Here is a 20,650-nt window from a genome sequence, read left to right on the forward strand (position 1 = left end):
AGGTCAAGTGGGACATGCTTAAAAATATGTCCTGGGGGTGGAGCCTGCAGCTCCTGCCCCGCCCCCTCCAGCAGGGCAGCGCCGAGCCATGTGGGACGCTGCTCCTAGGCGGCCTCGTCGGACTCGGACAGGCTCCTGCGCCCAAAGTCCATCCAGCCGGGATAGTCATGGTCGTGCAGGGAGCGCAGGGCATCGTCCTCATGCCAGTGGCCCTCCCGGTTTGCCAGCTCTGCCAGGAGTGGGAGCAGAGACACCGATTAAACCCCCTGCCCAGAGCCTGCTGGCGGCACCCCCCTGAGCAGCCCGGCAGCATCGGGGTGGGGCAGCCAACCTGCCCCCGCACCTGCAGCACCAATCCAGTCGAGTGAATTCCCCCCTCCAACTATCCTGGGGTGTGTGAACAGCAGCCGTGTCCCACCCACCCTCAGAGGTGGTTGCCCATCAGTGGAGGCTGGACGGTGCAAGAGAAACGTGGATTTAAAAGTGAGAGAGAGTGTGAGCGAGTGTTTGTGTGCGTGTGCATGCATGTGTGTGTGTGTGTGTGCCCGCGCGCATGCATGTGCGTGTGTGTGTGTATACGCAGTTACAAAAGGGCTTGATGGACCAGGATTGGCATCTGCCTGGCGCTGGCCCCGCTACAGCTCCTACCTGCGTAGATGTGGGGCAGGAATTTGGCCATGAGGAGCTTCTGGTCCTGAGACAGGGCCCCGAGCAAGTCTCTCTGGACAGGGCCAGTCCCGCTGCTCCTTCGCTCATCGGGGCCCGGGGCTCTGCCCAGCTGATGGGCGTCCGCCCTGGAGAGGCAGGAGGTTGCAAGGCCGACGAGCAGCAGGCACAGGCACAGCTCCCCCTTCATGGCTGCAAGGGAGGAGACAGGGCTGTTTGGGGGCTGGTGCTGAGGACACGCGCAGCATCTGGCGGGGCGGGGGTCTGGGGCGGGCGGCTGGTAACTTTGGGCCCAGCACAAGGCTCCCCCCAGCCTGTGCTTTGTGCCTCACAGCTGGCAAAGCCCTAAGACGACCCCTTAGCCTGCTCCCCCACCTCCGCCAGTGCAGACAGAGCCCCCACCCCCACACACTTGGTGCTATGTGGGTCAAACACAGCGGGTATCATGCATTCCTGATGGACGGGGGGGGGGCGAGGGGCATGCAGAGTGGGGTGACTTTGCCCCATGCATTGAGCCGCCCACCTGCCTCCCCAGTCAGGGCAGCCCCCTACCCCAGCCCCCAGATCAGCACCAGGAGCTTTCAGAGTAAAAACAAACGCCATTGTGTCAGGCGTGACGCACGGTCCCATCCCCCACCCGCACACTAGCATGGGGCAGGGGGGAGGTAATGTGCCCACAGCTGACCCACTCATACCGTGCCAGGGATGGGGCTGGTCAGGGCAGCACTGGGCAAAGGGGGCACATGGCAATTGTCAGCTGCCGCACAGGGACAAGCCGGCCTGCAGGCTGTGGCCAGTCCTAGGGGGAGCTGGGAGCCCCAGGTGTGTGTGTGTCCGTCCCCCTATCCCCGTCCCCTGCAGGGGCCGAGCCTGCCCTGCTCCCTGGCAATGAGCTGCCAGGCCTGCTTTGGCCTTGGCACCTAAAGGCCTATGGTAGTGCCGGGTTCAGCCCTACCAAGGCTCGGGCCGGGCACTGGGCGCTAAGCAGCCAGCCCTGGCATGCGGGGGAGGGGAGCTGTGCTCAGCCCCATCCCTGTGCCCCGTCAGCAGGATTTTGACCCGGCCGGAGAACGAGGGACCCGGCCAGGCGATAGTGGAGCCAGTGACACAAAGAGCTGGGTGGGGGCAGGAACGCACTTGTGAGACGTGAGCTAAGGGGGACCCTAGAGGTGGCGTGTGGCACAAAGATGCCCAGCTGCAGGCGAACCCCAGGTCTGTGAGACCCCCCCCCCCCGCAGTCATTAACAGCCCCCTCCCCGTTGTGCACAGGGCGCCCCAGCGTTCTCACCTGCTGGACTCCGGTGGCAAGGAGCAGACGAAGGAATCAGGTGTCACCTCGATTTCACCTCTGTCTTGCCAGGGGACCAGCCCCTGCTTTTTAAAGGTGGTGCAGGGGGATAGGCTCCACCCCCATGGGGAGAAGCCCCACCTCTCGTCTCCCCAGCCCCACCCCCTCCGGCTGTTCCCTGCGTCACAGGCCATGTGCCCTGCTGCATGGGGAAGGGGGCATCAGTCAGCTTGGCTGGGTCAGCCCGAAAGGCCGGCAGGCTGTGGCCAGGGTGTCGTTCGTGTGTGTGGGCTTTTTTGCAGGGGGTCAGGCCGGGGGGCTGGGGGGGGGGAATTGGGCTGGATCCTCCCCCCTCCCCCACCCCAAATCACTGGCCAGCAAAGCAGCCAAGCCACGGCTAAAAAAAGAGGCAGTGCGAGCAGCCAAAAGCTAACCAGTCAGTGTGTGTGTGGGGGGAACGCAAGCCACAAGTAGCCTGATGGCTAATCCCAGGTACGAGCCACTCTGCTGCCTTTTCAGATAAAGGCAAAGGCAGTGCCCCAGCCAGTGCGCCTCAGTTTCCCCGACAAATGGGTATCATGGACTCACAAATCGTGCCCACTCGTGGCCCCATGCAGTCTGGGGGGGGTTGCCCCTTTCAGTGCCACAGCCTTTCTCGGGAGTCCACTCTCTCTCGGGGTCAGGCCCCTCCACCTCCTGGAGCCGCACCCCTCTGAGCCTCAGCACGTCTGTCTCTCGCCGTGGGCCCCCGCAGGGAGTCCATGCGCTCTGGACTCCCCGTGTCCTCCTCACCCCTGAAGGGGTTGATGCCCCCTGTTCTCTAGACTGGCGTGACTCTCGACCAGCATAAAACAGGAGGTTTATTGAGGGTTGAACCCAGCACAGGAAACTCTCAGGGCCTCAGGCCTGGTCTCCCTCTGCCCAGCACATCCCAGTCCCCCTGCATCCTGGTTGGCCTCCCCCACGCCCCCACTTCCCAGCTGGGCACCTGATACCCCCGGCCCCAGGCCCTGCCTCTGTCCATTGTCTTCTCTCCAGGGAAACAGGATCTTAAACAGGGTGGCCTGGGTCTCCTCTCTCCCTCTCCCTAGCCCGCCCCGCCCCCCCCCCCCCCGGCCCCTCTGGCTGGAACGGCTGGGCAGGTCACCAGGGTCCTGTCTTCGCAGCCATTGTCCTCCCACCGGCCAAAAACGGCTGCGACCCTGAGCTGGGTCCCAGCCGCTGGGGTCTCCATCCTCCAGGCCATCGCCGGGTCCAAGTTCCCTCTCTGGTCTTGTGTCCCATCGAACTCCCTCTCCCCTCCCCTCATAAACCAGTAACACCCGGACACTGAGTCCGCCCCCTCTGTGTGCAACCCCCTGGAAACAAAGACAAACCAAGAAACCCCCCCCCACTTCTTCACAGGGGGCACGGGCAGGTGAACTCCCCCTCACCCCTCGAGCCACCCAACACCACAGGGTCTGGGCAGGGAATTGGGGCAGTCACAGGTGCAGGGCCCCGCCTCCACCTCCCTGAACAGGGACCCACCCCGGGACCTGGCCCTTCCTAGCTGAGCCAGGCTCACGGCGGGGCCTTAGGCGGGGCAGGCAGGACCCCGTCAGCGGTTCCCTGTCTGTCTCGGTGCAGTGACAATCCACTCGTGGCATGGACCCAGGATCCTGGCCAGGCAGCGCGTCCCTGGGCACTGATCTCCAGCCCCCGCCCAGTGAAAGGTGCGTTCCAGAGCGGGAAGGTGATGCCCCCCCATTCACTGGGCACTGCAGGAGTCAGTGGGTCAGGGGCCATGGGGCCACCAGCATTGCACCAGACCCCTTGTGCCCACCCCCTGGGCTCATGTCAGTCTGGCTTGGGCCCCAGGGTGGCGTGGCGATGTGCACTAAGCTAGGGCCTGCGTGGGCTCGCTCCTTCATGGCGTGTGCGGGGGGGGGGGGGGACTAGGCTTACACACGGGGGGGTTACGCAATAGCGGGAGGTGCGGCGCTCACACATCCCCTTGTTTTCATGCCAAGTGCCATTGGGGCTGGAATAGCAGAGAGCACCACTCGGGCACAGGGGAGCATTTCTGTGGGTGACCACCACCCCCCCACCCCCCCATTCCTGCCGTCTCACACTTTCCCTGGCCGCTTTGCTGGGTTCGTTACTGCAGCCCCCCCTCGCAGGCGCGTTGTTCGGGGACAGCAGCAATGGGTCCCGGCGGTGTGCATGCTCCACGGGGCGGGAGGAGAGATGCAGCATGGGTCCCAGCTGCAGGACCTCACCCACAGGGACAAACCCACCAGCCCCCCGTGATTTCAGTCGGCGCTGGGTGTGACTCCCCACCACACCGGAGCCCCTGCATCGCCCCAGCACCACACCGGGCGGCCGGCGAGGAGGCTGCAGGGCGGGGCACCCGCTTGTCTCACCTCCCTGTGATGCAGAACATCCTTGGGAGCTGATGGGGGGGGCTCACCCTAGATGGGTTTTTAATTGCCCAGCGACCTTTTCAAATGGCAGTTTTTAAGGGCTCGAGGCGGCCCTGCCCCTAGGCTGTCAGCAGTGGCCTGTTGACTCTGGCAATCAATGGGGCGAGACACACGCTCACATGCCTGCGCCTGTTTGGAGAATCGATGCGGAGTGAAGCCCATGGAGCTGTTCCCAGGAGCCCACTAACTGCAGAGCACCCGTGGGTCAGTGCAGCAGCCGCCCCCGTCCACTTAATCACCAGTGGAGCAGCTGGAGGGGAGGGATCCAGTGTAACTGAACGGGCCGCGTGTCACGTTCCCCAGCTCCCTTCCTCCCGCCCGTTCTGGGACCCCGTCACTACGCGGCCTCTCTGCTGAGGCTGCCGGGAAAGTGGGGCCAGTAGGATGTGGGGACCGGCCCCATGAGAAAATGGCCTGTGATTGCCCCATGGGGTGTCAGCTGGGTCTGCATTGTGCCCAGTCAGTGGCCTGGGCGTGAAATGGGGGGAGCTCCGTTCCTGAGCCAGCCCTGCCAGGCACCAGGCTCACACGCAGGATTAACCTGCCTCCGAAAGCTGGGAGTTGCTCGCTGCCTGGCTGCTCTGAAACAACCTGCTAAAGGGACACAGGCTGCCTGGCTGTCCCGTGCTCACCTGCGCCCGGCCCTTTGCGCCACCCTGGGCTGACGCTCGCTGTTCCCATGGGCCAGGGTCCAGGCCAAGATTTCAGCCAGCCGCTGGGCCTGCCTCTCCTTTGGAGTGGGCCTGGCGGGCATACCGGGAAGCTGAGCTGCGCTGGGAGTGGGAGTGGGCCGATCACTCGGCCAAAACTGGAGTCACTCAGCGCAAAGCCCCTTTGAGGTCGGTGGGGCAGGATTTCTCCCACAGCTGCGCAACCAGAGCTGGATTTTGTTTTTTGCCACAAGCCTTTATTTAGCCTGAATTCCTCCCCTGTCCTCTGCGGCGATGCATCCTTCAGCCCCCTTGCCACCAGAAACAGCTCAACCCTAGATGCCAGCTGCAGCTGGAGGAGCCACTAAGGCCTTTCAGAGGCTGCGTGCCAGGCCTCGGGGCTCGTTCTCAGCCCAAAGGCCAGGGCCACGCGACTCTCCTCTTCAGCTCTGGGCTCATCCCGTGTTTGCGCACAGCCCTAAGTGGGGCACTTTGCTGGGACACGGCCCCTCACTTGCGCACGTGAGGAGGAAAATATTGGCCGGGTTTAGCCTCTTTGAGGGCCTCCTCCCCCCCTTCTGAAGGACCTGGCCAGAGACCAGGGCTTGTCTGGGACTCTGGAGAAGTTACAGAGCCGAGTGGTCGCAGTTGGCAGCCCTGCCTACGTGCATGAACTGCTGTCGTTCCCCACACGGTCTAGCCTCAAAGGGTCGGGCAAGGGGTGGGGACCCAGGAGAACTGTTCAACTCCTGGCTGAGAGTCACGTCTGCCCTCTGCTAAATGGGGCTGTGGGACTGAACAGGACCTGGATCACACGCCCCGTGCCCTGCTCTGCTCATTCGCTCTGGGGCACCTGGCATTGGCGACTGTTGGGAGACAGGACACTGGGCTAAGCGGCCCATCAGTCTGGCTGTTCTTACTCTGCTGAGCGCCTTTGCTCTGTGCCCTGAGCCAGGGCAAGTGGGGCAGGGGGGCAAGTGGGGCAATTTGCCCCAGGCCCCGCATGGGCCTGCGTACCCTGGCCAGGCCACGGTCCAGGTCTTCAGCTGCATTTCAGTGGCGGGGGGGCCCTTCAGTGCTGTCAGAGACCCGGAGCGACTGAAGGGCCCCTCGCCGCTGAAGACCCGGACAGCCCCCAGGTGAGTACAAGCGCCGCAGCTCCCCTGCTTTGCCTCAGGGCACCTGAATCCTCTAGGCAGCCCTGCCCTGAGCTCTGCTGCTCAGAGCTAGGGATTACTGCTGTGACGCTCACTGCAGAGCTGCTATTCCAATCCCTCCTGCAGGGTCCGATGGCAGCGCATCCACCATGTGGGACCCGAGGCCGTTCTCCTGCTGGAGGAGGAGCTGTCGTACCCTTTGGGTGGTTGGAGTTTTTCCCTGTTGCTGCCTTGATCCTCTGTTTCTTGACATTCTGCTGTTGACTCGTTTGCCCCCAAACCTCGGACTCGTGCCCCTCCAGGATCTGTCACATCCCATCAGCAGGACTTCAGCCAGCAGGTCTCATGCTGTGCAGAGACTTTCCTTCTCGGATAAGCCAGCCTCTGGCAGCAGCCCTCTCTGGAGACAGGCTCCCAGACTAGCTGGTCCCCGCCACATATATCCCACTAGGGTGACCAGACAGCTAATGTGAAAAATCAGGACAGGGGATGGGGGGCAATAGGAGCCCATATAAGAAAAAGACCCAAAAATCAGGACTGTCCCTATAAAATCGGGACATCTGGTCACCCTACATCCCACCCACCCCACCAATTCCCATGTGGCAGTGAAAAGACCAGGATGAGGCTGATGGAACCTGTCTGGGACACCTAGGGTGACCAGATGTCCTGATTTTAGGGTCTTTTTCTTATATAGGCTCCTATTACCCCCCACCCCCATCCTGATTTTTCTCAGGGTGCTGTCTGGTCACCCTAGTGACACCTGGGATCAGAGGGGGGGGGTTTAAATTTGGGGGGGGGTGTTTAATGGGGGGGGGGGGGGGTTAGGGAGAAAAGCTCCAGGCAGACTCAGGACACGGGAGGCAATATTCTGAATGGGGCATTTGTCTTGGTGCACGTCTCTGCTCTGCTCCCAGGATGGTATGTCACCGATTCTCAGGGCTCTTTCTCCATTTCCATGATGTTTTAAACTAAAGACTGGAGACAGCTCCAGCTGCTGTGCTAGAAACACAGCTGGGTGCAGCCAGAGCCAGGTGCTGTGGAAAGGGATCAGGCTAAGATACAGGGGAGGGATGAAAGACGTCACCCCGACCCCTCTGAGGTGGGGCGGTAGCATTATCCTCCCAGAAGAGCAAAGGGAGATGAAGCCTCTTTTCCAGGGTAAGATAAAGACCTCACGTGCATGACTCCTGGCTGGGGAGATGCCCCCCAAAGGGAAAAGTGGAGGTAAAAGTGGGAAGGGAGGAGCTGCTGGCAGCGGGGGGAGTGCGGAGAAGCAGGCCCCGGCCCCGAAGGGTGGGGGCAGCTCTGTGAAGGTTAGACACATCCTATGTGAAAAGCACAGCAAAATCACGGAGGCCATGGAGAAGCTGAAGTCTGGAGTGCGCTTCAGTGAAGTAGCCTCACAGTACAGTGAAGATAAAGCCAGACAAGGGGGAGACTTGGGCTGGATGACCAGAGGTTCTATGGTGGGACCTTTCCAGGAAGCAGCATTCACCTTGGCAGTCAGCAGTATGGATAAGCCAATGTACACAGACCCTCCTGTCAAAACGAAGTTTGGATACTACATAATTATGGTTGAAGGGAGAAAATAAAATTAAAAAAAGAGTGAAAAAACAAAAAAACAAAAACCTGAAGCTGGTCTGCCAGCTTCTGGCTCTGCCTGTGCATTAAGACTTGTGCTGACCCATAGCTAAGGCCAGGAGGAAAGTCTTCTGATGTGCCAAGCTAACTCAGGTATCGCTGGGTAGCTAGCGGCCAACGATACGGCGTTGGCTTAGGTGCATTCTGGGAGTTTGCCCCCAACTCAAAACAGGCTCCGAGCAGTGCACACATTCTTTGGACAAAATCCTTCCCATCTGGCTCCCAGGACAAACAGGCTCTGACTGACCGGGAAGGTATCAAGTGCTAATGCTTCACCCCAATCGATGGCTGGCTCCCTGGAGCACTTCCTACAGGCAACACAAACAAATTGTTCTGCCATTATCGGCCCCTAATGCCGCCGCTCTGGGCTAAATGAGCCTTTCCGCTGATTTGAGTCAAGTGCTGTTGCCACCGTCTCTGTCAATTTTCACTGGAAAGTCCCTGTGATACTGGCTGCATCTGAGGAGTGACCCACGGGCGTGTGCAGCTCATTTCCCCTTGGTTCATCAGCAGGTAAGTAAATATTTGGCCACCTGCACTGTCTCCATTTGGTGAGTTCCCAGAGGCTCTTGGTGGCGAAAGCAGCCAGCCGGGTCCCTCTCCCCAGACACTGGACAGATCACAGACCCAGGTGCAGGGTTGAGAATGGACCTGAAAATCAAGTCCCAGTTACTCTCTTCTGGGGTGCAAGCGGCTCCCTCTTGTGTTCCAACAGCAGGACTGCGGCCAATGACTAAGGCCTTGTCTAATGTCACTAAACCAAAACCAAACAAACAAACAAAAAAGCCCCTTGTACAGGAATAAGAGCGTCCACACGGGAGTCAGACCAGTGTATCTCTACCTGTTTAACTACATGACTATAACTGGAATAACTTTCCCACCTAGCTAAGCCCTACCTGATGGATCTGACTTTTGCAGCAGGGAAGCCCAGCAGCAGAATCAGGATCTCATTGTGTCAGGCTGCCACAGACTGTGTAAAGTCAGGTCACCGGTTCCACCAGCATTAGCAGACGGCATCACGGCTAGGGCAGCGCAGGCGGAGAACAGGCTTTTACGAGCACTGAGCAGAGTCCGTTTCAGCCAGCACGGCTAGCAAATTCTTAAAATCTGCAAAAGGGGTTCATGGGGCTTGTTTGGAAATAATTAAAATTGGGCTGATGCATGTTCTCGTATATTTATAACTCGTGGGAGGCCTGGAAAGAGATTTTCTTCTTGATTGGTTCTTTAACTTTAAAATATCAAGCCAGCCCTCCTCTCGTTTGCTGGCAACTCCCTCGGGAAGCACAGGGATGTTAATTGAGAGTTTGCTCATTAACTGAAGGCCATCAATTCTCCGACAAAGACTTTTTTTCCTTGCCATAAATTCATTAGCGGTTAAAACTGATTGAAATCCTGGTCCCAGGGGGATCAATGGCAAAACTCTCATTGACTTAAATAAGGCCAGGATCTGAGCCAGAGTTTTAAGCAGCCCAGGTTAAACCCACTCCTCTCCACCTCATGAAAGACCAGAATTTCTAAAGGTGAAAAGACCTTCTCTGCTTTCTTTATAGATCAGAGAGCCGTGTTAACACGGGCCCTAACCCAGTGGTTTTTAACCCTGTAACAATTAGCCATTTGCCTGACGTTCGTGTCTGGTAGCCACACATTACTCTCACACGAGAACCTCGGATTGAGGTTTGGGGTCAGGTCTCTGAGAGATCTGATTTTACACCTGTGCAGTCAAGTTTCCACCATGTGGACCATCCCATTTCCCAACCGCAGGAAAATGGCTCCCACCCTTTGTGGCAGACAGAGCCTTACAGCTGCCCAAGGCAGGTCTCCCCCTCCAGCCCCTGGCAGGGCCAGTGAGGGACGAAGGTTAAGAGAGACACTGCTATAGCCTTGTGAGTCCCAGGGAGGTCATATCTTTTCTTGGACTAACTTCCATTGGTGAGTACACTGAGCTTTTCATCAGAGGGAAGGGAACCAGGGCTGTGTTCATCATTCCACCACACTTCCAGCTGCAGCTTAACGCTGGTGATGGTCCTAGATCTACAGAAGGGAGCTCACACAGGACAAGCAACAAAGCTGCCAGGCATCAGCAGGGTACAGACTGAGCAGTCACCACTCTCAGCCGCATGACAGATGCTCTAGAAGTAATTTACTCCATAAAAGTTCATTTGCATGGTAGCCATCCAGTGTGAAGGCTAGTCCTTGCCACTTCAGATGCTCCCAACCTCTCTCCACTTTAGCATGAGAATATTTTTCTTCTGTTCCACTAATTAGAACACAGGTCATAGAGGTGGCTATTGCATCACACTGATTTTGTGCACAGGTGCAGCTGAGTGCAGCCCTTCAATCAATGAACCATGAACATCTCCTGCCCCAATTTCAATCCTGCCCAAGCACACACCATTTAGTCATTCCCCTAGGAACAGAAAGTCATTGTTCTAACTCACTGCTTTAGTAAGAAATTCCCTGCTGCTGTGTAACTGTAGCCAAGCTCTCAGGAGAGGTTTGTAAAGCAGGCAGAGCGCTCCACTGGGGAAATAGATCTGACATCAAAGGCTGTTTCAGGGAAGCCAGTCAGACCTGGCTGTAATTTAACAAGAAAGTCAGGCAAAAAGCACACAGCTCTGCCTTCAATCGTACCTGTTCCATGCAAGCGGAGCTGATTCAGCACCACCCTCAGCACAACCTCCATCTTTCTCTCTCCTTTCAGGTTACATCCCCCCTCAGTGGTGTGAAACAACTGCCAAGCTGAACCAGGCAGTGTCTGATCTATTATGGTAAAACCTCTGTAGCTTCTGAATTCTGTTGGCAGATGTCAAACCCTGGAACACTTATTCCTCCACTCAAAAGAGCCTCTCACCCTAGATAAAAACTTCTTGTGCTCCAGCTACACTTCAAGCCACATTTCTGAGTGTGTCTGTATTAGACACACACCCACAAGCCACCACTATCCAAGATTTTTGATACTTACAACAAAGGTGGGCAAGTTCCTTTATTGGACTGTTGGTGAGAAGCTTTCAAGCCACACAGCTCCTCTTTGGGTATGGGAAAGGGACCCACATGGCTAGTTACACTGCATATCATAGTACAGGGTCAGGCTAACAACTCAGGCCTCTGTCCACACCAATTCAACCCTGCAAACATGGCTGCCACATTTTGACTTAGCTATGGTATTGTGAGGCAACAGTGGGGATGGTGGGAGGAAATTCCCACTCAATCCCGGAGGGGCTGAGGCACTGCCCCCAGCAGGGCTCACTAGCTTTTCATAGAAATCCAACCCGAGCAACTCCGTGTTCCATTCTATGCATCCGAAGTGAGCTCTAGCTCACGAAAGCTTATGCTGAAATAAATTTGTTAGTCTAAGGTGCCACAAGGACTCCTCTTTTTTGCGATACCGACTAACACAGCTGCTACTCTGATCCCTGGGAAGGGCTGTCCAGATGTTTGCACAGCAATGGCTGGGGACTATCAATTGCTCACAGGGCAAAGCTAGAGGAAGATCATTTTGTAATGCTATTTAACAGTCAGAAGAACCACACAGAACTAGTCCACTATCTAAAAACAGGCTGCAGAGGGGTCAGGGTCATTAAAGCAGGAATGGCATGAAGTCCCAATGCACTGCCTGTACAAGACGATGACACTTTATGGTCCTCATGTGGGCGTAAACATCCTTTAAATGAAGCTTCCTAACAAGCTGCTACCTCAATTCTTTAATAGTGGGTGGGATTTGCTATTCTAACACGAGGCCAACACAACAGGCTGAGTCACTGTTTGCCACTTTGTGAGACAGATTAGGAAAGAGGAAATAATTACTTTGTGCTAAATCAGAACGAAGTTGGTGTATGAACACCGACCTATAGAAACAAGGCAATGCCCATACTGCAGCTCGCAGTGATCACTGATTCAATGCGTTTCCTCCACAAGGATGTGCTACACTACACCTGTATTTCCTGGTGCCTGCCTGCGGCTCAGTACAGCAAAGCCCTTGTTTTCTTGTCATTTTAGGCACGACCTCCCCTACTCACTACTTCACAGCTCCTGTGTGACCGAAGGTCAGTTTAGAGCATTGTTCTAACTGTTGGTCTCAGGACTACAAAACAGGTGAGAAACTGTTATTGGATTAACTTCTGTGGGTGAAAAGTTTTGCACTTACAAAGAGGCTCTCAGGTCTGGGAAAGGTACTCGGTGTCACCCCTAATGCAAAGTGAACAGAAAGCAGGCCAATTAAAGATCCATCTTGTGTGCACTGCCAAGGTCTTTTCCTGCCAGTCCTAGCAATGGGAGGTTGTTTGATGGCTGTGGAGTGCTATGGGAGCTGATGCAACAAAGGAAGCCACCTACATTTTGGTGAGTCACCTCTCGAAGCTCATTTCCCACTCCCAGCAGAGCAATCCAGTTTGCTTGACTAGCATCCAGTACATATGGCCCCAATGTAGACAGCAGCAACTAGGGACCCTCTGGCTCAAACAGGAAACTGGATCGACCAGACATTTTTGAAAACCATTTTTATTTAAATAAGGGTTTAAATACATTACATACAACATTAAAACTGAAACAAATCTGTTGCTTCACAGGGCATTGGGCAGCAGTTACTAGTAACATGTAAGCTCTGCAGCTCTATCTACAATGATCCAAAATTGATCCCTTGTCAAAAGTTTAACCCAAGGTAATGTTTCCTTTGAGCACTCTACTCCCGTAGCTTTGGGTTTAATGATACCAACAGCTCACTTGGCCCGAGGTTGAGACATTCAGCCTTGGAGAAGCCCTTCTTCCAGGTATCACCTAAGGCAGATTTCTTCAGTTGCTCTTCTTGGTCGGTCAGTTTGCGCCCAGACCGTGACACCTTCAGAAGCCACCCCTGCCTACAGGATGCTACTTCCCCATTCAGTGTCACAGCTCATGTTTGGTGCCTCCTGCCATTTAGGACCACAACCGGCACCTCAATTACTGAAGTCCATTTAAATGCTAAGGACGCTGGACTGAAGAGATATTCAGACAGTCTCTGGACAGACATGTTGAGTCCCTGGACTTAACACAAACTTGTTATTTTTAGCCTCAGGCTGGACACTGCCAGATCTACCTCGGTTTAAATGAGGGACAGCAAGACGAGACAGCATGGCTCTGGCCAGTTTATTACATCGCCGAGTTACACTAGTCCAGACTAGACAGCGGACTTCAGATGGTTACATTACACAATCCAGCTGGCTTTAAACTTATGACAAGGGACAGAATGGGATTTTACTCATCACAAGGCAGTCCTCACTTAATGCGTCAGAGATCCACAGGCACTTAAAACCCATGGACCTTCAGCTGGTCATCTTTAGCCAGACCAATCTGTGAAGAAAAAAGAGATGATCATGGCTTACAGAACACTAACCTGGTGGACGTCTGACATTCAGATAGTGCCCAAGTAGGACACAGTAAAATTACCAAAGCTCTTGTCACCAAGGAAGCACAAACCTACAACTTCTAGAACTAGGCTGAGTCTCCAGAAAAGCATTATAATCAAAACACAGGTTGAGAAAAAAATGGGCAATTTACTGAGTGTCCCTCCACCCCCTCTTCTGATTCTTATTCTACCTTTTGGTATGATGAAGTACCAGATCCAATACTAACAGCTCACTAAATGACAGCATATAAAGGCATCTCTTCAATTACAAAGAAATTACATTAAGGTTGATGAATAGTAAACAATCTGCTAAGTTCTGGAGCACCAGTCTAGAAGGGAAGGTCATACCTCGATGAGGAACTGGCATATGTTCTTGCGCTGGTCACCTTGCAGCTGAATCACTTCTCCATATTCTGGGTGTTCAATCACAGTACCATTGCAAGCAAATTTCTACAAGTAGAAAAACCACGTTTTGCCAACACTGCAGTGCAGTCAGGTGCCCGCCTGTCCCGCGACTCAGGAAGGCAGGCACACAGCACACAAGGTCATCTTCTCCACACGGAGACACAGGACGGATTCCATGTACTTGGCTCTGTTCCCGGAACCCGGGATTTTTTAACTAGTCCCTTCAGAGGCTCAAGACCGCAGTTTAACAGCAGCTCCACCCGCCGATATTGACCCTCATGTGCCCTCACCACTCAGCTTGAAGCCCCTCTGACCCTTCAGTCAGAACCATTCAAGCTTCACTGCCCCTCCCCCCTACCCGGCCGCCCCCAGCCTTCTTAATCTTCCCCTTATATCTCCACCAGCTTCTTTTTGCTCGTAGTCATCCGCGATGCCCTGGACGGTGATGATTTCTGGTAGCCGTTCGAGGGGGGCTGCGGTCTTGCACGGCCGTTGTCGCTGTGCTGATCCTTATGTGGATGTAGTCCTACCGCCGCCGCCGGCGGCAGCTCATCACCCACTTCGCATCCGCGAAGGGGTCTGCGGGAGCGGCGCACGTCAGGCGCTGCCGCCCCCGCCCGCCCCCGCCATTGGGCGGCGGCGCGCGCGTCCCGTCTGGGCAGAAGCCCGCCCCTCCCCTGACGCAGCGATCCGGCACCATTGCACTGCGCCAGCGAGCGGCCTGCGCGTCCCCCGCCGGGAGCAGCCCCCAGCCCCGCCCGCCCCGGCTCCCCCCCGCCCCTCCCCGCTCCCGCCCAGGCTCCCCGCCCCCCCCCCCCACCCAGCCCTGCCCTCCCCGGCTCCCGCCCCCCAGGCTCCAGCCCCGGCTCGGCCCCCGGCCCCCCCGCCCCAGGCCCGCCCGGCGCTCACGAAGGAAGTGGAGTTCTGGATAGCGGACATACGATACGCTTCGCTTCCTTCCTCGTGGAGGCGGCGGCGGAGCGCGGCGAGGCCGGGCGGGCGGCGCAGCGGCTCGAGCTGGTCTCTCTCAGGACGGCGAATCTCTCGCTGTGCGGCTCGAGACCGTGTCAAGGGGCGGGACTGCGCCGCTGCTTATATAGTGCCCCTTGTTGACGCCAGCGCGCACGGGATTCGACGCTGCCGATTGGCTGGGGGTAATACGTCACCTCACACGGAGGGGGAGCCGCGGCGTGATTGGCAGGGGTGGGCCGGGCGTGTGCGTGCTGCGGGCTGTGCGCATGCGCCTGCGGGGACGCGGGAGTGTGTGTGAGCAATGCGCAGTGGACGGAAGTGGCATTATGGACAGGGCCGCAGAGTGGGGGAGGGGAGCCGGGGCCTTGTACCCCTTCCAGAGCCCAGCGCCGACCCCTGGCCCCTCCCCCACAACGCCCCGCCCCCGCCCCCCGCATCCCCATTGCCCTCTGAGCCCCCGGCGATGCCCCCAACACCGGGTGCCAAGCCGGCTGCAGGGGGCTGGAGTGGCCAGGAACTAAGCTCCGGGAATAAAGCCAAGCGCAGCCGACCCCGGGCACCCCCTTAGTGCCCCCGCGCAGCCCCCCCAGCCCGCCAGCTCCACTCCCTCGGGGCGACTGTCACGCGGTAAATACCCCCCCCGACTTTCACAAGGAGCCAGAAATCAAGCGAATCCCCTTTCAAAACAGGCCAGTCCCTAGGAACCCCAACACTGTGACCAGATCCCCCGGCGCAGCCTGGGCTGGGCCGGCTGTGCACCCCCGACTCTCCCCCTGCTCCCTGATTGTTCCCCATTCCCGGCCCCTGCTTGCCCGGAGCCAGTCAAACAAAAGAAGCAACAAGCTACAAGCCAAAAACTAGCCAACGAGCAGCTCGAGCCAATTAAGCCAAAAACAAGCCCAATTCCTGTCTTCTTTTCATGAGTTTGGCATGTCTGGACACAGCAGCCCCATGTGGTGTCTCCCCAGTGTGCACGGGACATGCACTGCTTGCCCATCTGCATCAGAGCAAAATGTGCTGACCCACCTGGCAGAGGGTTTGGAGGGGACTGAAGGTCATGGGTAAAAACAGGATTTCATGGGAGCTATTTATTGTTATCATCACTGATAATTCTGAGGCTCTCAAAAGCAGATGAGAGACATGGTGGGTGAGGTAATGTCTTTTACTGGATCTTCTGTTGGTGAGAGAGACTGTGTAGCTCGAAAGCTTTTCTCTCACCAACAGAAATTGGTGCAATGAAAGATATTACCTCACCCACATTGTCCCTCTAATATCCTGGGACCTACATGGCTACATCAACACTGCAGGAAACGCAGAGGAAGGTATGATCCTGCGCCAAGAATCTCGACCAATTAAAACTCTCAGAAAAATGTGCAGTGGCCAAATGCTGCTTTGACAAGGAGACACCCTGAGCTGTAGGCTCTAATTCGCCCCTCCTGCAACGCAGGAAACTTTCTTCTGAACCTGTTTGGAAGCGTACAGACGCCAAAAGCAGGAGAGGCAGGTGGCTTGTGGAACAGAACAGAAGACGTGTAGGATGCAGCATAGTCTCCACTGCTTACAGCTCCATCCCCAATGGATTTTATTTCAGCAGAGGCTGAAGTGTTTACTTTTGTTACTCAGATCCCACGATGGTGACAGGTGTAGTGTGAAACCCAGCAGGTAGATAATGATTCAGAGATGCAGACTGATTCCTTGTGCTCTCTTCCAAGGCTGACTTTCCAGTACAGGCACAGCTGTTATTAAAGAAATCACCTCAATTACCATTAAACAGCAAAACCAGTAACAACAGTTGATCTTGTCACTCTTAAAAGCACCTATGGGGTCCAGCAGCCTCGATGTTGGTCATTAAGACCATCTCGAGCTGTGATTTTGTCAGATGGCAAGCAAAGCACTGCTGGGGCTCTAGTTAGATCTTCAGGGTACTCTAAGCTGCTGCAGAACGTGGTGTCACTGATTCCCTTTGAGCCAGGATTGACCACAGTGTCATAGGGTGGTGCTGGGGGCACTCCGCTGCTGAGGTGCTGTCTTTCAACTAACCCGGCCCCAAAAGGGGAATGCTCATTAAACGTCTAGCACTGCCCCTGTTCTTACTAAATTCCGTTTCAAGCAATCACATTTTGACCAACTTAAATTCCCCTTGGCATTTCAACTGCCTTCAGTAGAACCTCAGAGCTACAAACACCAGAGTTATGAACTGACCGGTCACCCACACACTTTAATTGGAGCTGGAAGTACACACTCAGGCAGCAGCAGAGACAAAAATATATATCCAGGACAGTACTGTGTTAAATGTAAACTACTGAAAAATAAAGGGAAAGTTTTAAAAAGGAAGATATGACAAAGTAAGGAAACTCTTTCCGTGCTTGTTTCATTTAAATTAAGATGGTCACAGGGGTGGCAACAGACATCAGCACGCCAAGCGGCTGCCTGGGGTGGAAAGCCACTGGGGGAGCTCTGCCGGTCGCTGTGAGGGCGGCAGGCAGGCTGCCTTCGGTGCCATGCCTGCGGAGGGTCCGCTGGTCCTGCGGCTTCGGAGGACCTCCCGCAGGCAAGCCGCCGAAGGCAGCCTGCCTGCCGTGCTTGGGGCGGCAAAATACCTAGAGCCGCCCCTGGATGGTCAAAAGAAGCATTTTTCTTCTGCATTGTAAACTTTCAAAGCTGAATTAAGTCAATGTTCAACTGTAAACATTTGAAAGAATCATAACGTTTTGTTCAAAGTTACAAATATTTCAGAGTTATGAACAACCTCCATTCCCAAGGTGTTTGTAATTTGAGTTTCTACTGTAAATCGCTCCACTTCCTGTCCTAAACTGTTGTGCAGCATTGCTGGCACATTCCACTCTAGAGATATTGCTGTGTGAGTGGTGGGTGAATTGATTGCTCCATACATGCTCAGCTGAAATATCACAAAGCAGCAGCCTTCTGAGCACGTTGCAGTGACTCATGACACCCTGGACAACACATCTCACCCAGCATCCAGTCTGCTCAAGCTGTGACAGCAGAAGCAGTAGCTCCTTATAAACTGTAATTACAGTCAGCGTAAATAGACTCTACTGCCCTCCAAACTGCAGCTTGGCATTGCTGAAAACAACTCATTGGGTGTGATTTAATGACCAGCAGAGGCTCATACTGGGTTGGTCATTCCATCAATTAATCCAGCACCCTCTGTCTGTGGCCCTTGGAAATGACAGAAGGGCTGTTGGGGTGAATCTATCACCTTGGGCTCGTAAGAATCTGCTAAACCCCGATCACTTGTCAGCAGGAATTAGTTGTCTCAGATCAAATCCTTTCCCCAAACCTTGTGTGGATGGGCCTGTTGTCGCTGAACACAATTCAAAAATAGAAGCATCTAATCCTGTTTCCAGGTCCTTCTAATTCAGGGGCTAAGAGGCTGGATCTCAGCAGTCTATACTAGCTTCAGTTCTCAAAAAACGATGTATAGCTTTCCCGTTGTCCCGTTGTAGCCAAAAACCCCATTCCCAGACTGGTTGGGAAGTGTCTTCCCACAGTGCAGCCACTGTTTGGAGTAAAACTGGATTGGAGTTTAATTCTGGGTTATTCTTCTTTGCAACTGAACTTCACATCCAGCTCCTGGTGTTTTATTTTTTAAAAAATACACTAATATTCCAATCAAGTAATAGAAACAAAAACCATATGGATCCACAGAACTAACACACCCGCCTCTGGGGCAGTTACATTGGAGGAAACTGACTGACCCCCCCTCTCCCCCGCCACCCAACGCTCCTGGAGCCATTTGGGGCTATTGCATTGTATATATTGCACTGAGGTTTGTCGAACTTACAGTTCATCAGTCCCTCACACATCTCGGGGGCTCTCAGCTTTCATGATGATGCTGTTTTACTCTGGTAGGAATTCACGAGAGAATATTTTGCTGTTGGAGTCAGTGGCTGTGCTGCTATGTTTTGGCACCTGTCAGCAATGACGTTATTTAGGGATTGCATCCTCCTTGGTAGTTCTATTCATTTATAAATCATAGAATCTTAGATTTTAAGGTCAAAAGAGACCATTGTGGTAATCTAGTCTGACCCACTTCTCCAACTAGCATCAACACATGTGTAGCCTAGAGGTGCACCACAGCTAAATGGATTAAACGCTAACTATTGGTTTACCAGACAGCGAGATGGATACATCTCAATGCATTTCAGTGTCCAGGTCTGGTATTCCTAAGGCATCTGTCCCTTTGGTTTGTTCCTGTGGGATGGCTTCACGGGAGATCCTGCTCTGTTTTTTTCTGAAATGTGAATTTGCTGTACCAACATCCAGAATAAACAGATGGTTCTTTTGTCTAGGAGAATGTGCCTGCTTTTCTGTTCATACTTTCCGTTCCCAGATATCATATCTGCCAGCATCCCTTCCGCAGTCTCTAGATGATAAAGACATAATTATACATGTATATAGTATCTCTGAGCTAGACAGGTCCCAAAATACTTTACATAGTGTGAACAGTGGGATCGTTCACTTCTGACTGAAATGCAGCCACTTCTGAGGTGGCCCCTGCACTGTGACAGCAAAACTGTGCAATGGTGTTTAGGATGGAAAGGGAAGAACCGCTGAAGCTACAGGGGGAATTTAGGCTGGCAGGGTTGGTTATTACCAAAGTTGAGGAACGTCCGATACTCCAACTCTTGTGAAAGGTGCCATGTAATCAAATCTTTTAATGACCATAATTGATCGGGGCCTGAGTTTTACACCCTGTCTCAAGCTTACCTCCAGCAGCACTGCCGTAGTGATGCCCATGGGAAAGCGCCACCTCTAGAATGACCACAATCTCTTCCTTTAGCAAATGGATTTTCTTGGTTCCTGTCTCTACAGTGCCCATCAGAGCGGTCTAGACACCAAGAACTTCAGCAGAGCAATCTACCACCTGCAGCTCCAGTTCACTGGCTGGCAGCATGGACTGACCCCTTGTCCCAACCTTTGTCAAGCCACCCTGGAAGTCACTAGACTCTATCCATAGAGATTTGGGGCAAAGGAGCCAATTGAGCCCTCCCGGCTGTTCCAATAAAGACCTTCTGAGTGGTAAAACTAAGAGATAGCAGGGCTGGTCCAAGGATATTTTGCACCCTAGATGAAACTTCCACCTTGCGCCCTCCCTCCCCCTGGAGCATTGCTTAATATCAACTTTCAAAAATGAATCCTACATAATGTGCCCTTGTTCATTAGAATTAAGACAGAGAGGGAGGATTTGGCCCATGAAACAATAACTGTATTAAGACGTGGCCTGTGAAAAAGTTTGAGAAACCTTGAGTTACATTTCTTTGGTAACATGATGTAATAATATTCAGTAGTGTCAACCTCAGACATTCAGAGCTCATGAGCTGGGCCCCGACAAAATCACTCGCTACCCAACCTATCAGTCCTCAGCCTCAAATGAAACCTGCAAAACGCTTTTCAAAAGATGAGCCTGGGAGCTTGAATTCAAAACGTTGCTAGACATTAAAAATCATGATCTTCATAAAGATACTGGATTTACGGTTAATTACAACAACTTGCAACCCACTAATCTCCCCTTTTGTCCTGGGATTATAAGGGAGTTAATGGGCTACTTCAGTCCTCTTGAATATGTGCTAACTACTTGTGCTAAACTATCTGTTAGGTCTAGTGTTTAGCTGTGACACTGTTAGTACCTTTCCAGACCTGAAGAACTCTGTGTAGCTCGAGAACTTGTCCCTCTCGCTAACAGAAGAGTCCAATCAAAGAGATCACCTCATCCACTTTCTCTCTTTTCAATAACGTGACAGCACAAGGGACGGTATAAAATCATGTGTCTCTGGAGCTAAACCCCATCACTCTGGTCCTTTTCAAGTTTTCATAGTAATAAGTTCAGTAACAGATTTGCACACCTTTGACATCTCTACTTAAAAATGACCTGACAACTTTCCAACAGCTGCTGAAAAGGGCTTTTTTGGAATGTTCTTATTTCATATGGTAAAGTTTGTCTTTAAGTTTAAACTAATATTTACTGAAACGTCTGTTTCTATTTGACATTGACTCTGCTTATGCAT

General features: G+C 54.0%; 1 protein-coding gene, 1 long non-coding RNA gene and 1 pseudogene across 2 annotated transcripts; 1 reads left to right on the forward strand and 2 right to left on the reverse strand.

The window, feature by feature from the left end:
- Positions 1 to 45: 45 nt before the first annotated feature.
- Positions 46 to 856, reverse strand: GAST (gastrin). The gene is made up of 2 exons (XM_032788986.2): positions 649 to 856; positions 46 to 229 (listed from the first exon to the last, which is right to left on the reverse strand). The coding sequence occupies exons 1-2, from the start codon at positions 854 to 856 to the stop codon at positions 105 to 107; spliced, it is 333 nt and encodes a 110-aa protein (XP_032644877.1). The 3' UTR covers positions 46 to 104.
- Positions 857 to 7,401: 6,545 nt separating this feature from the next.
- Positions 7,402 to 7,836, forward strand: LOC116829899 (peptidyl-prolyl cis-trans isomerase NIMA-interacting 4 pseudogene; annotated as a pseudogene).
- Positions 7,837 to 12,968: 5,132 nt separating this feature from the next.
- On the reverse strand, positions 12,969 to 13,999 carry LOC116829903 (uncharacterized). Its single transcript, XR_004374830.2, has 2 exons — positions 13,593 to 13,999; positions 12,969 to 13,189 (listed from the first exon to the last, which is right to left on the reverse strand). It is a non-coding gene; the product is annotated as an uncharacterized LOC116829903 (long non-coding RNA).
- Between the last annotated feature and the right edge of the window lie 6,651 nt (positions 14,000 to 20,650).

Source organism: Chelonoidis abingdonii, chromosome 21 (genome assembly GCF_003597395.2).
Source record: "Chelonoidis abingdonii isolate Lonesome George chromosome 21, CheloAbing_2.0, whole genome shotgun sequence".
Taxonomy (NCBI): Eukaryota; Metazoa; Chordata; order Testudines; family Testudinidae; genus Chelonoidis; species Chelonoidis abingdonii.

Bases quoted from the DNA above. Each gene is read 5' to 3' on its own strand.
- GAST (XM_032788986.2), bottom strand. From the start codon at position 856: ATGAAGGGGGAGCTGTGCCTGTGCCTGCTGCTCGTCGGCCTTGCAACC. The intron at 230-648 runs GTAGGAGCTGTA...CACTCCTGGCAG, and splicing joins CCTGCCCCACATCTACGCAG to AGCTGGCAAACCGGGAGGGC.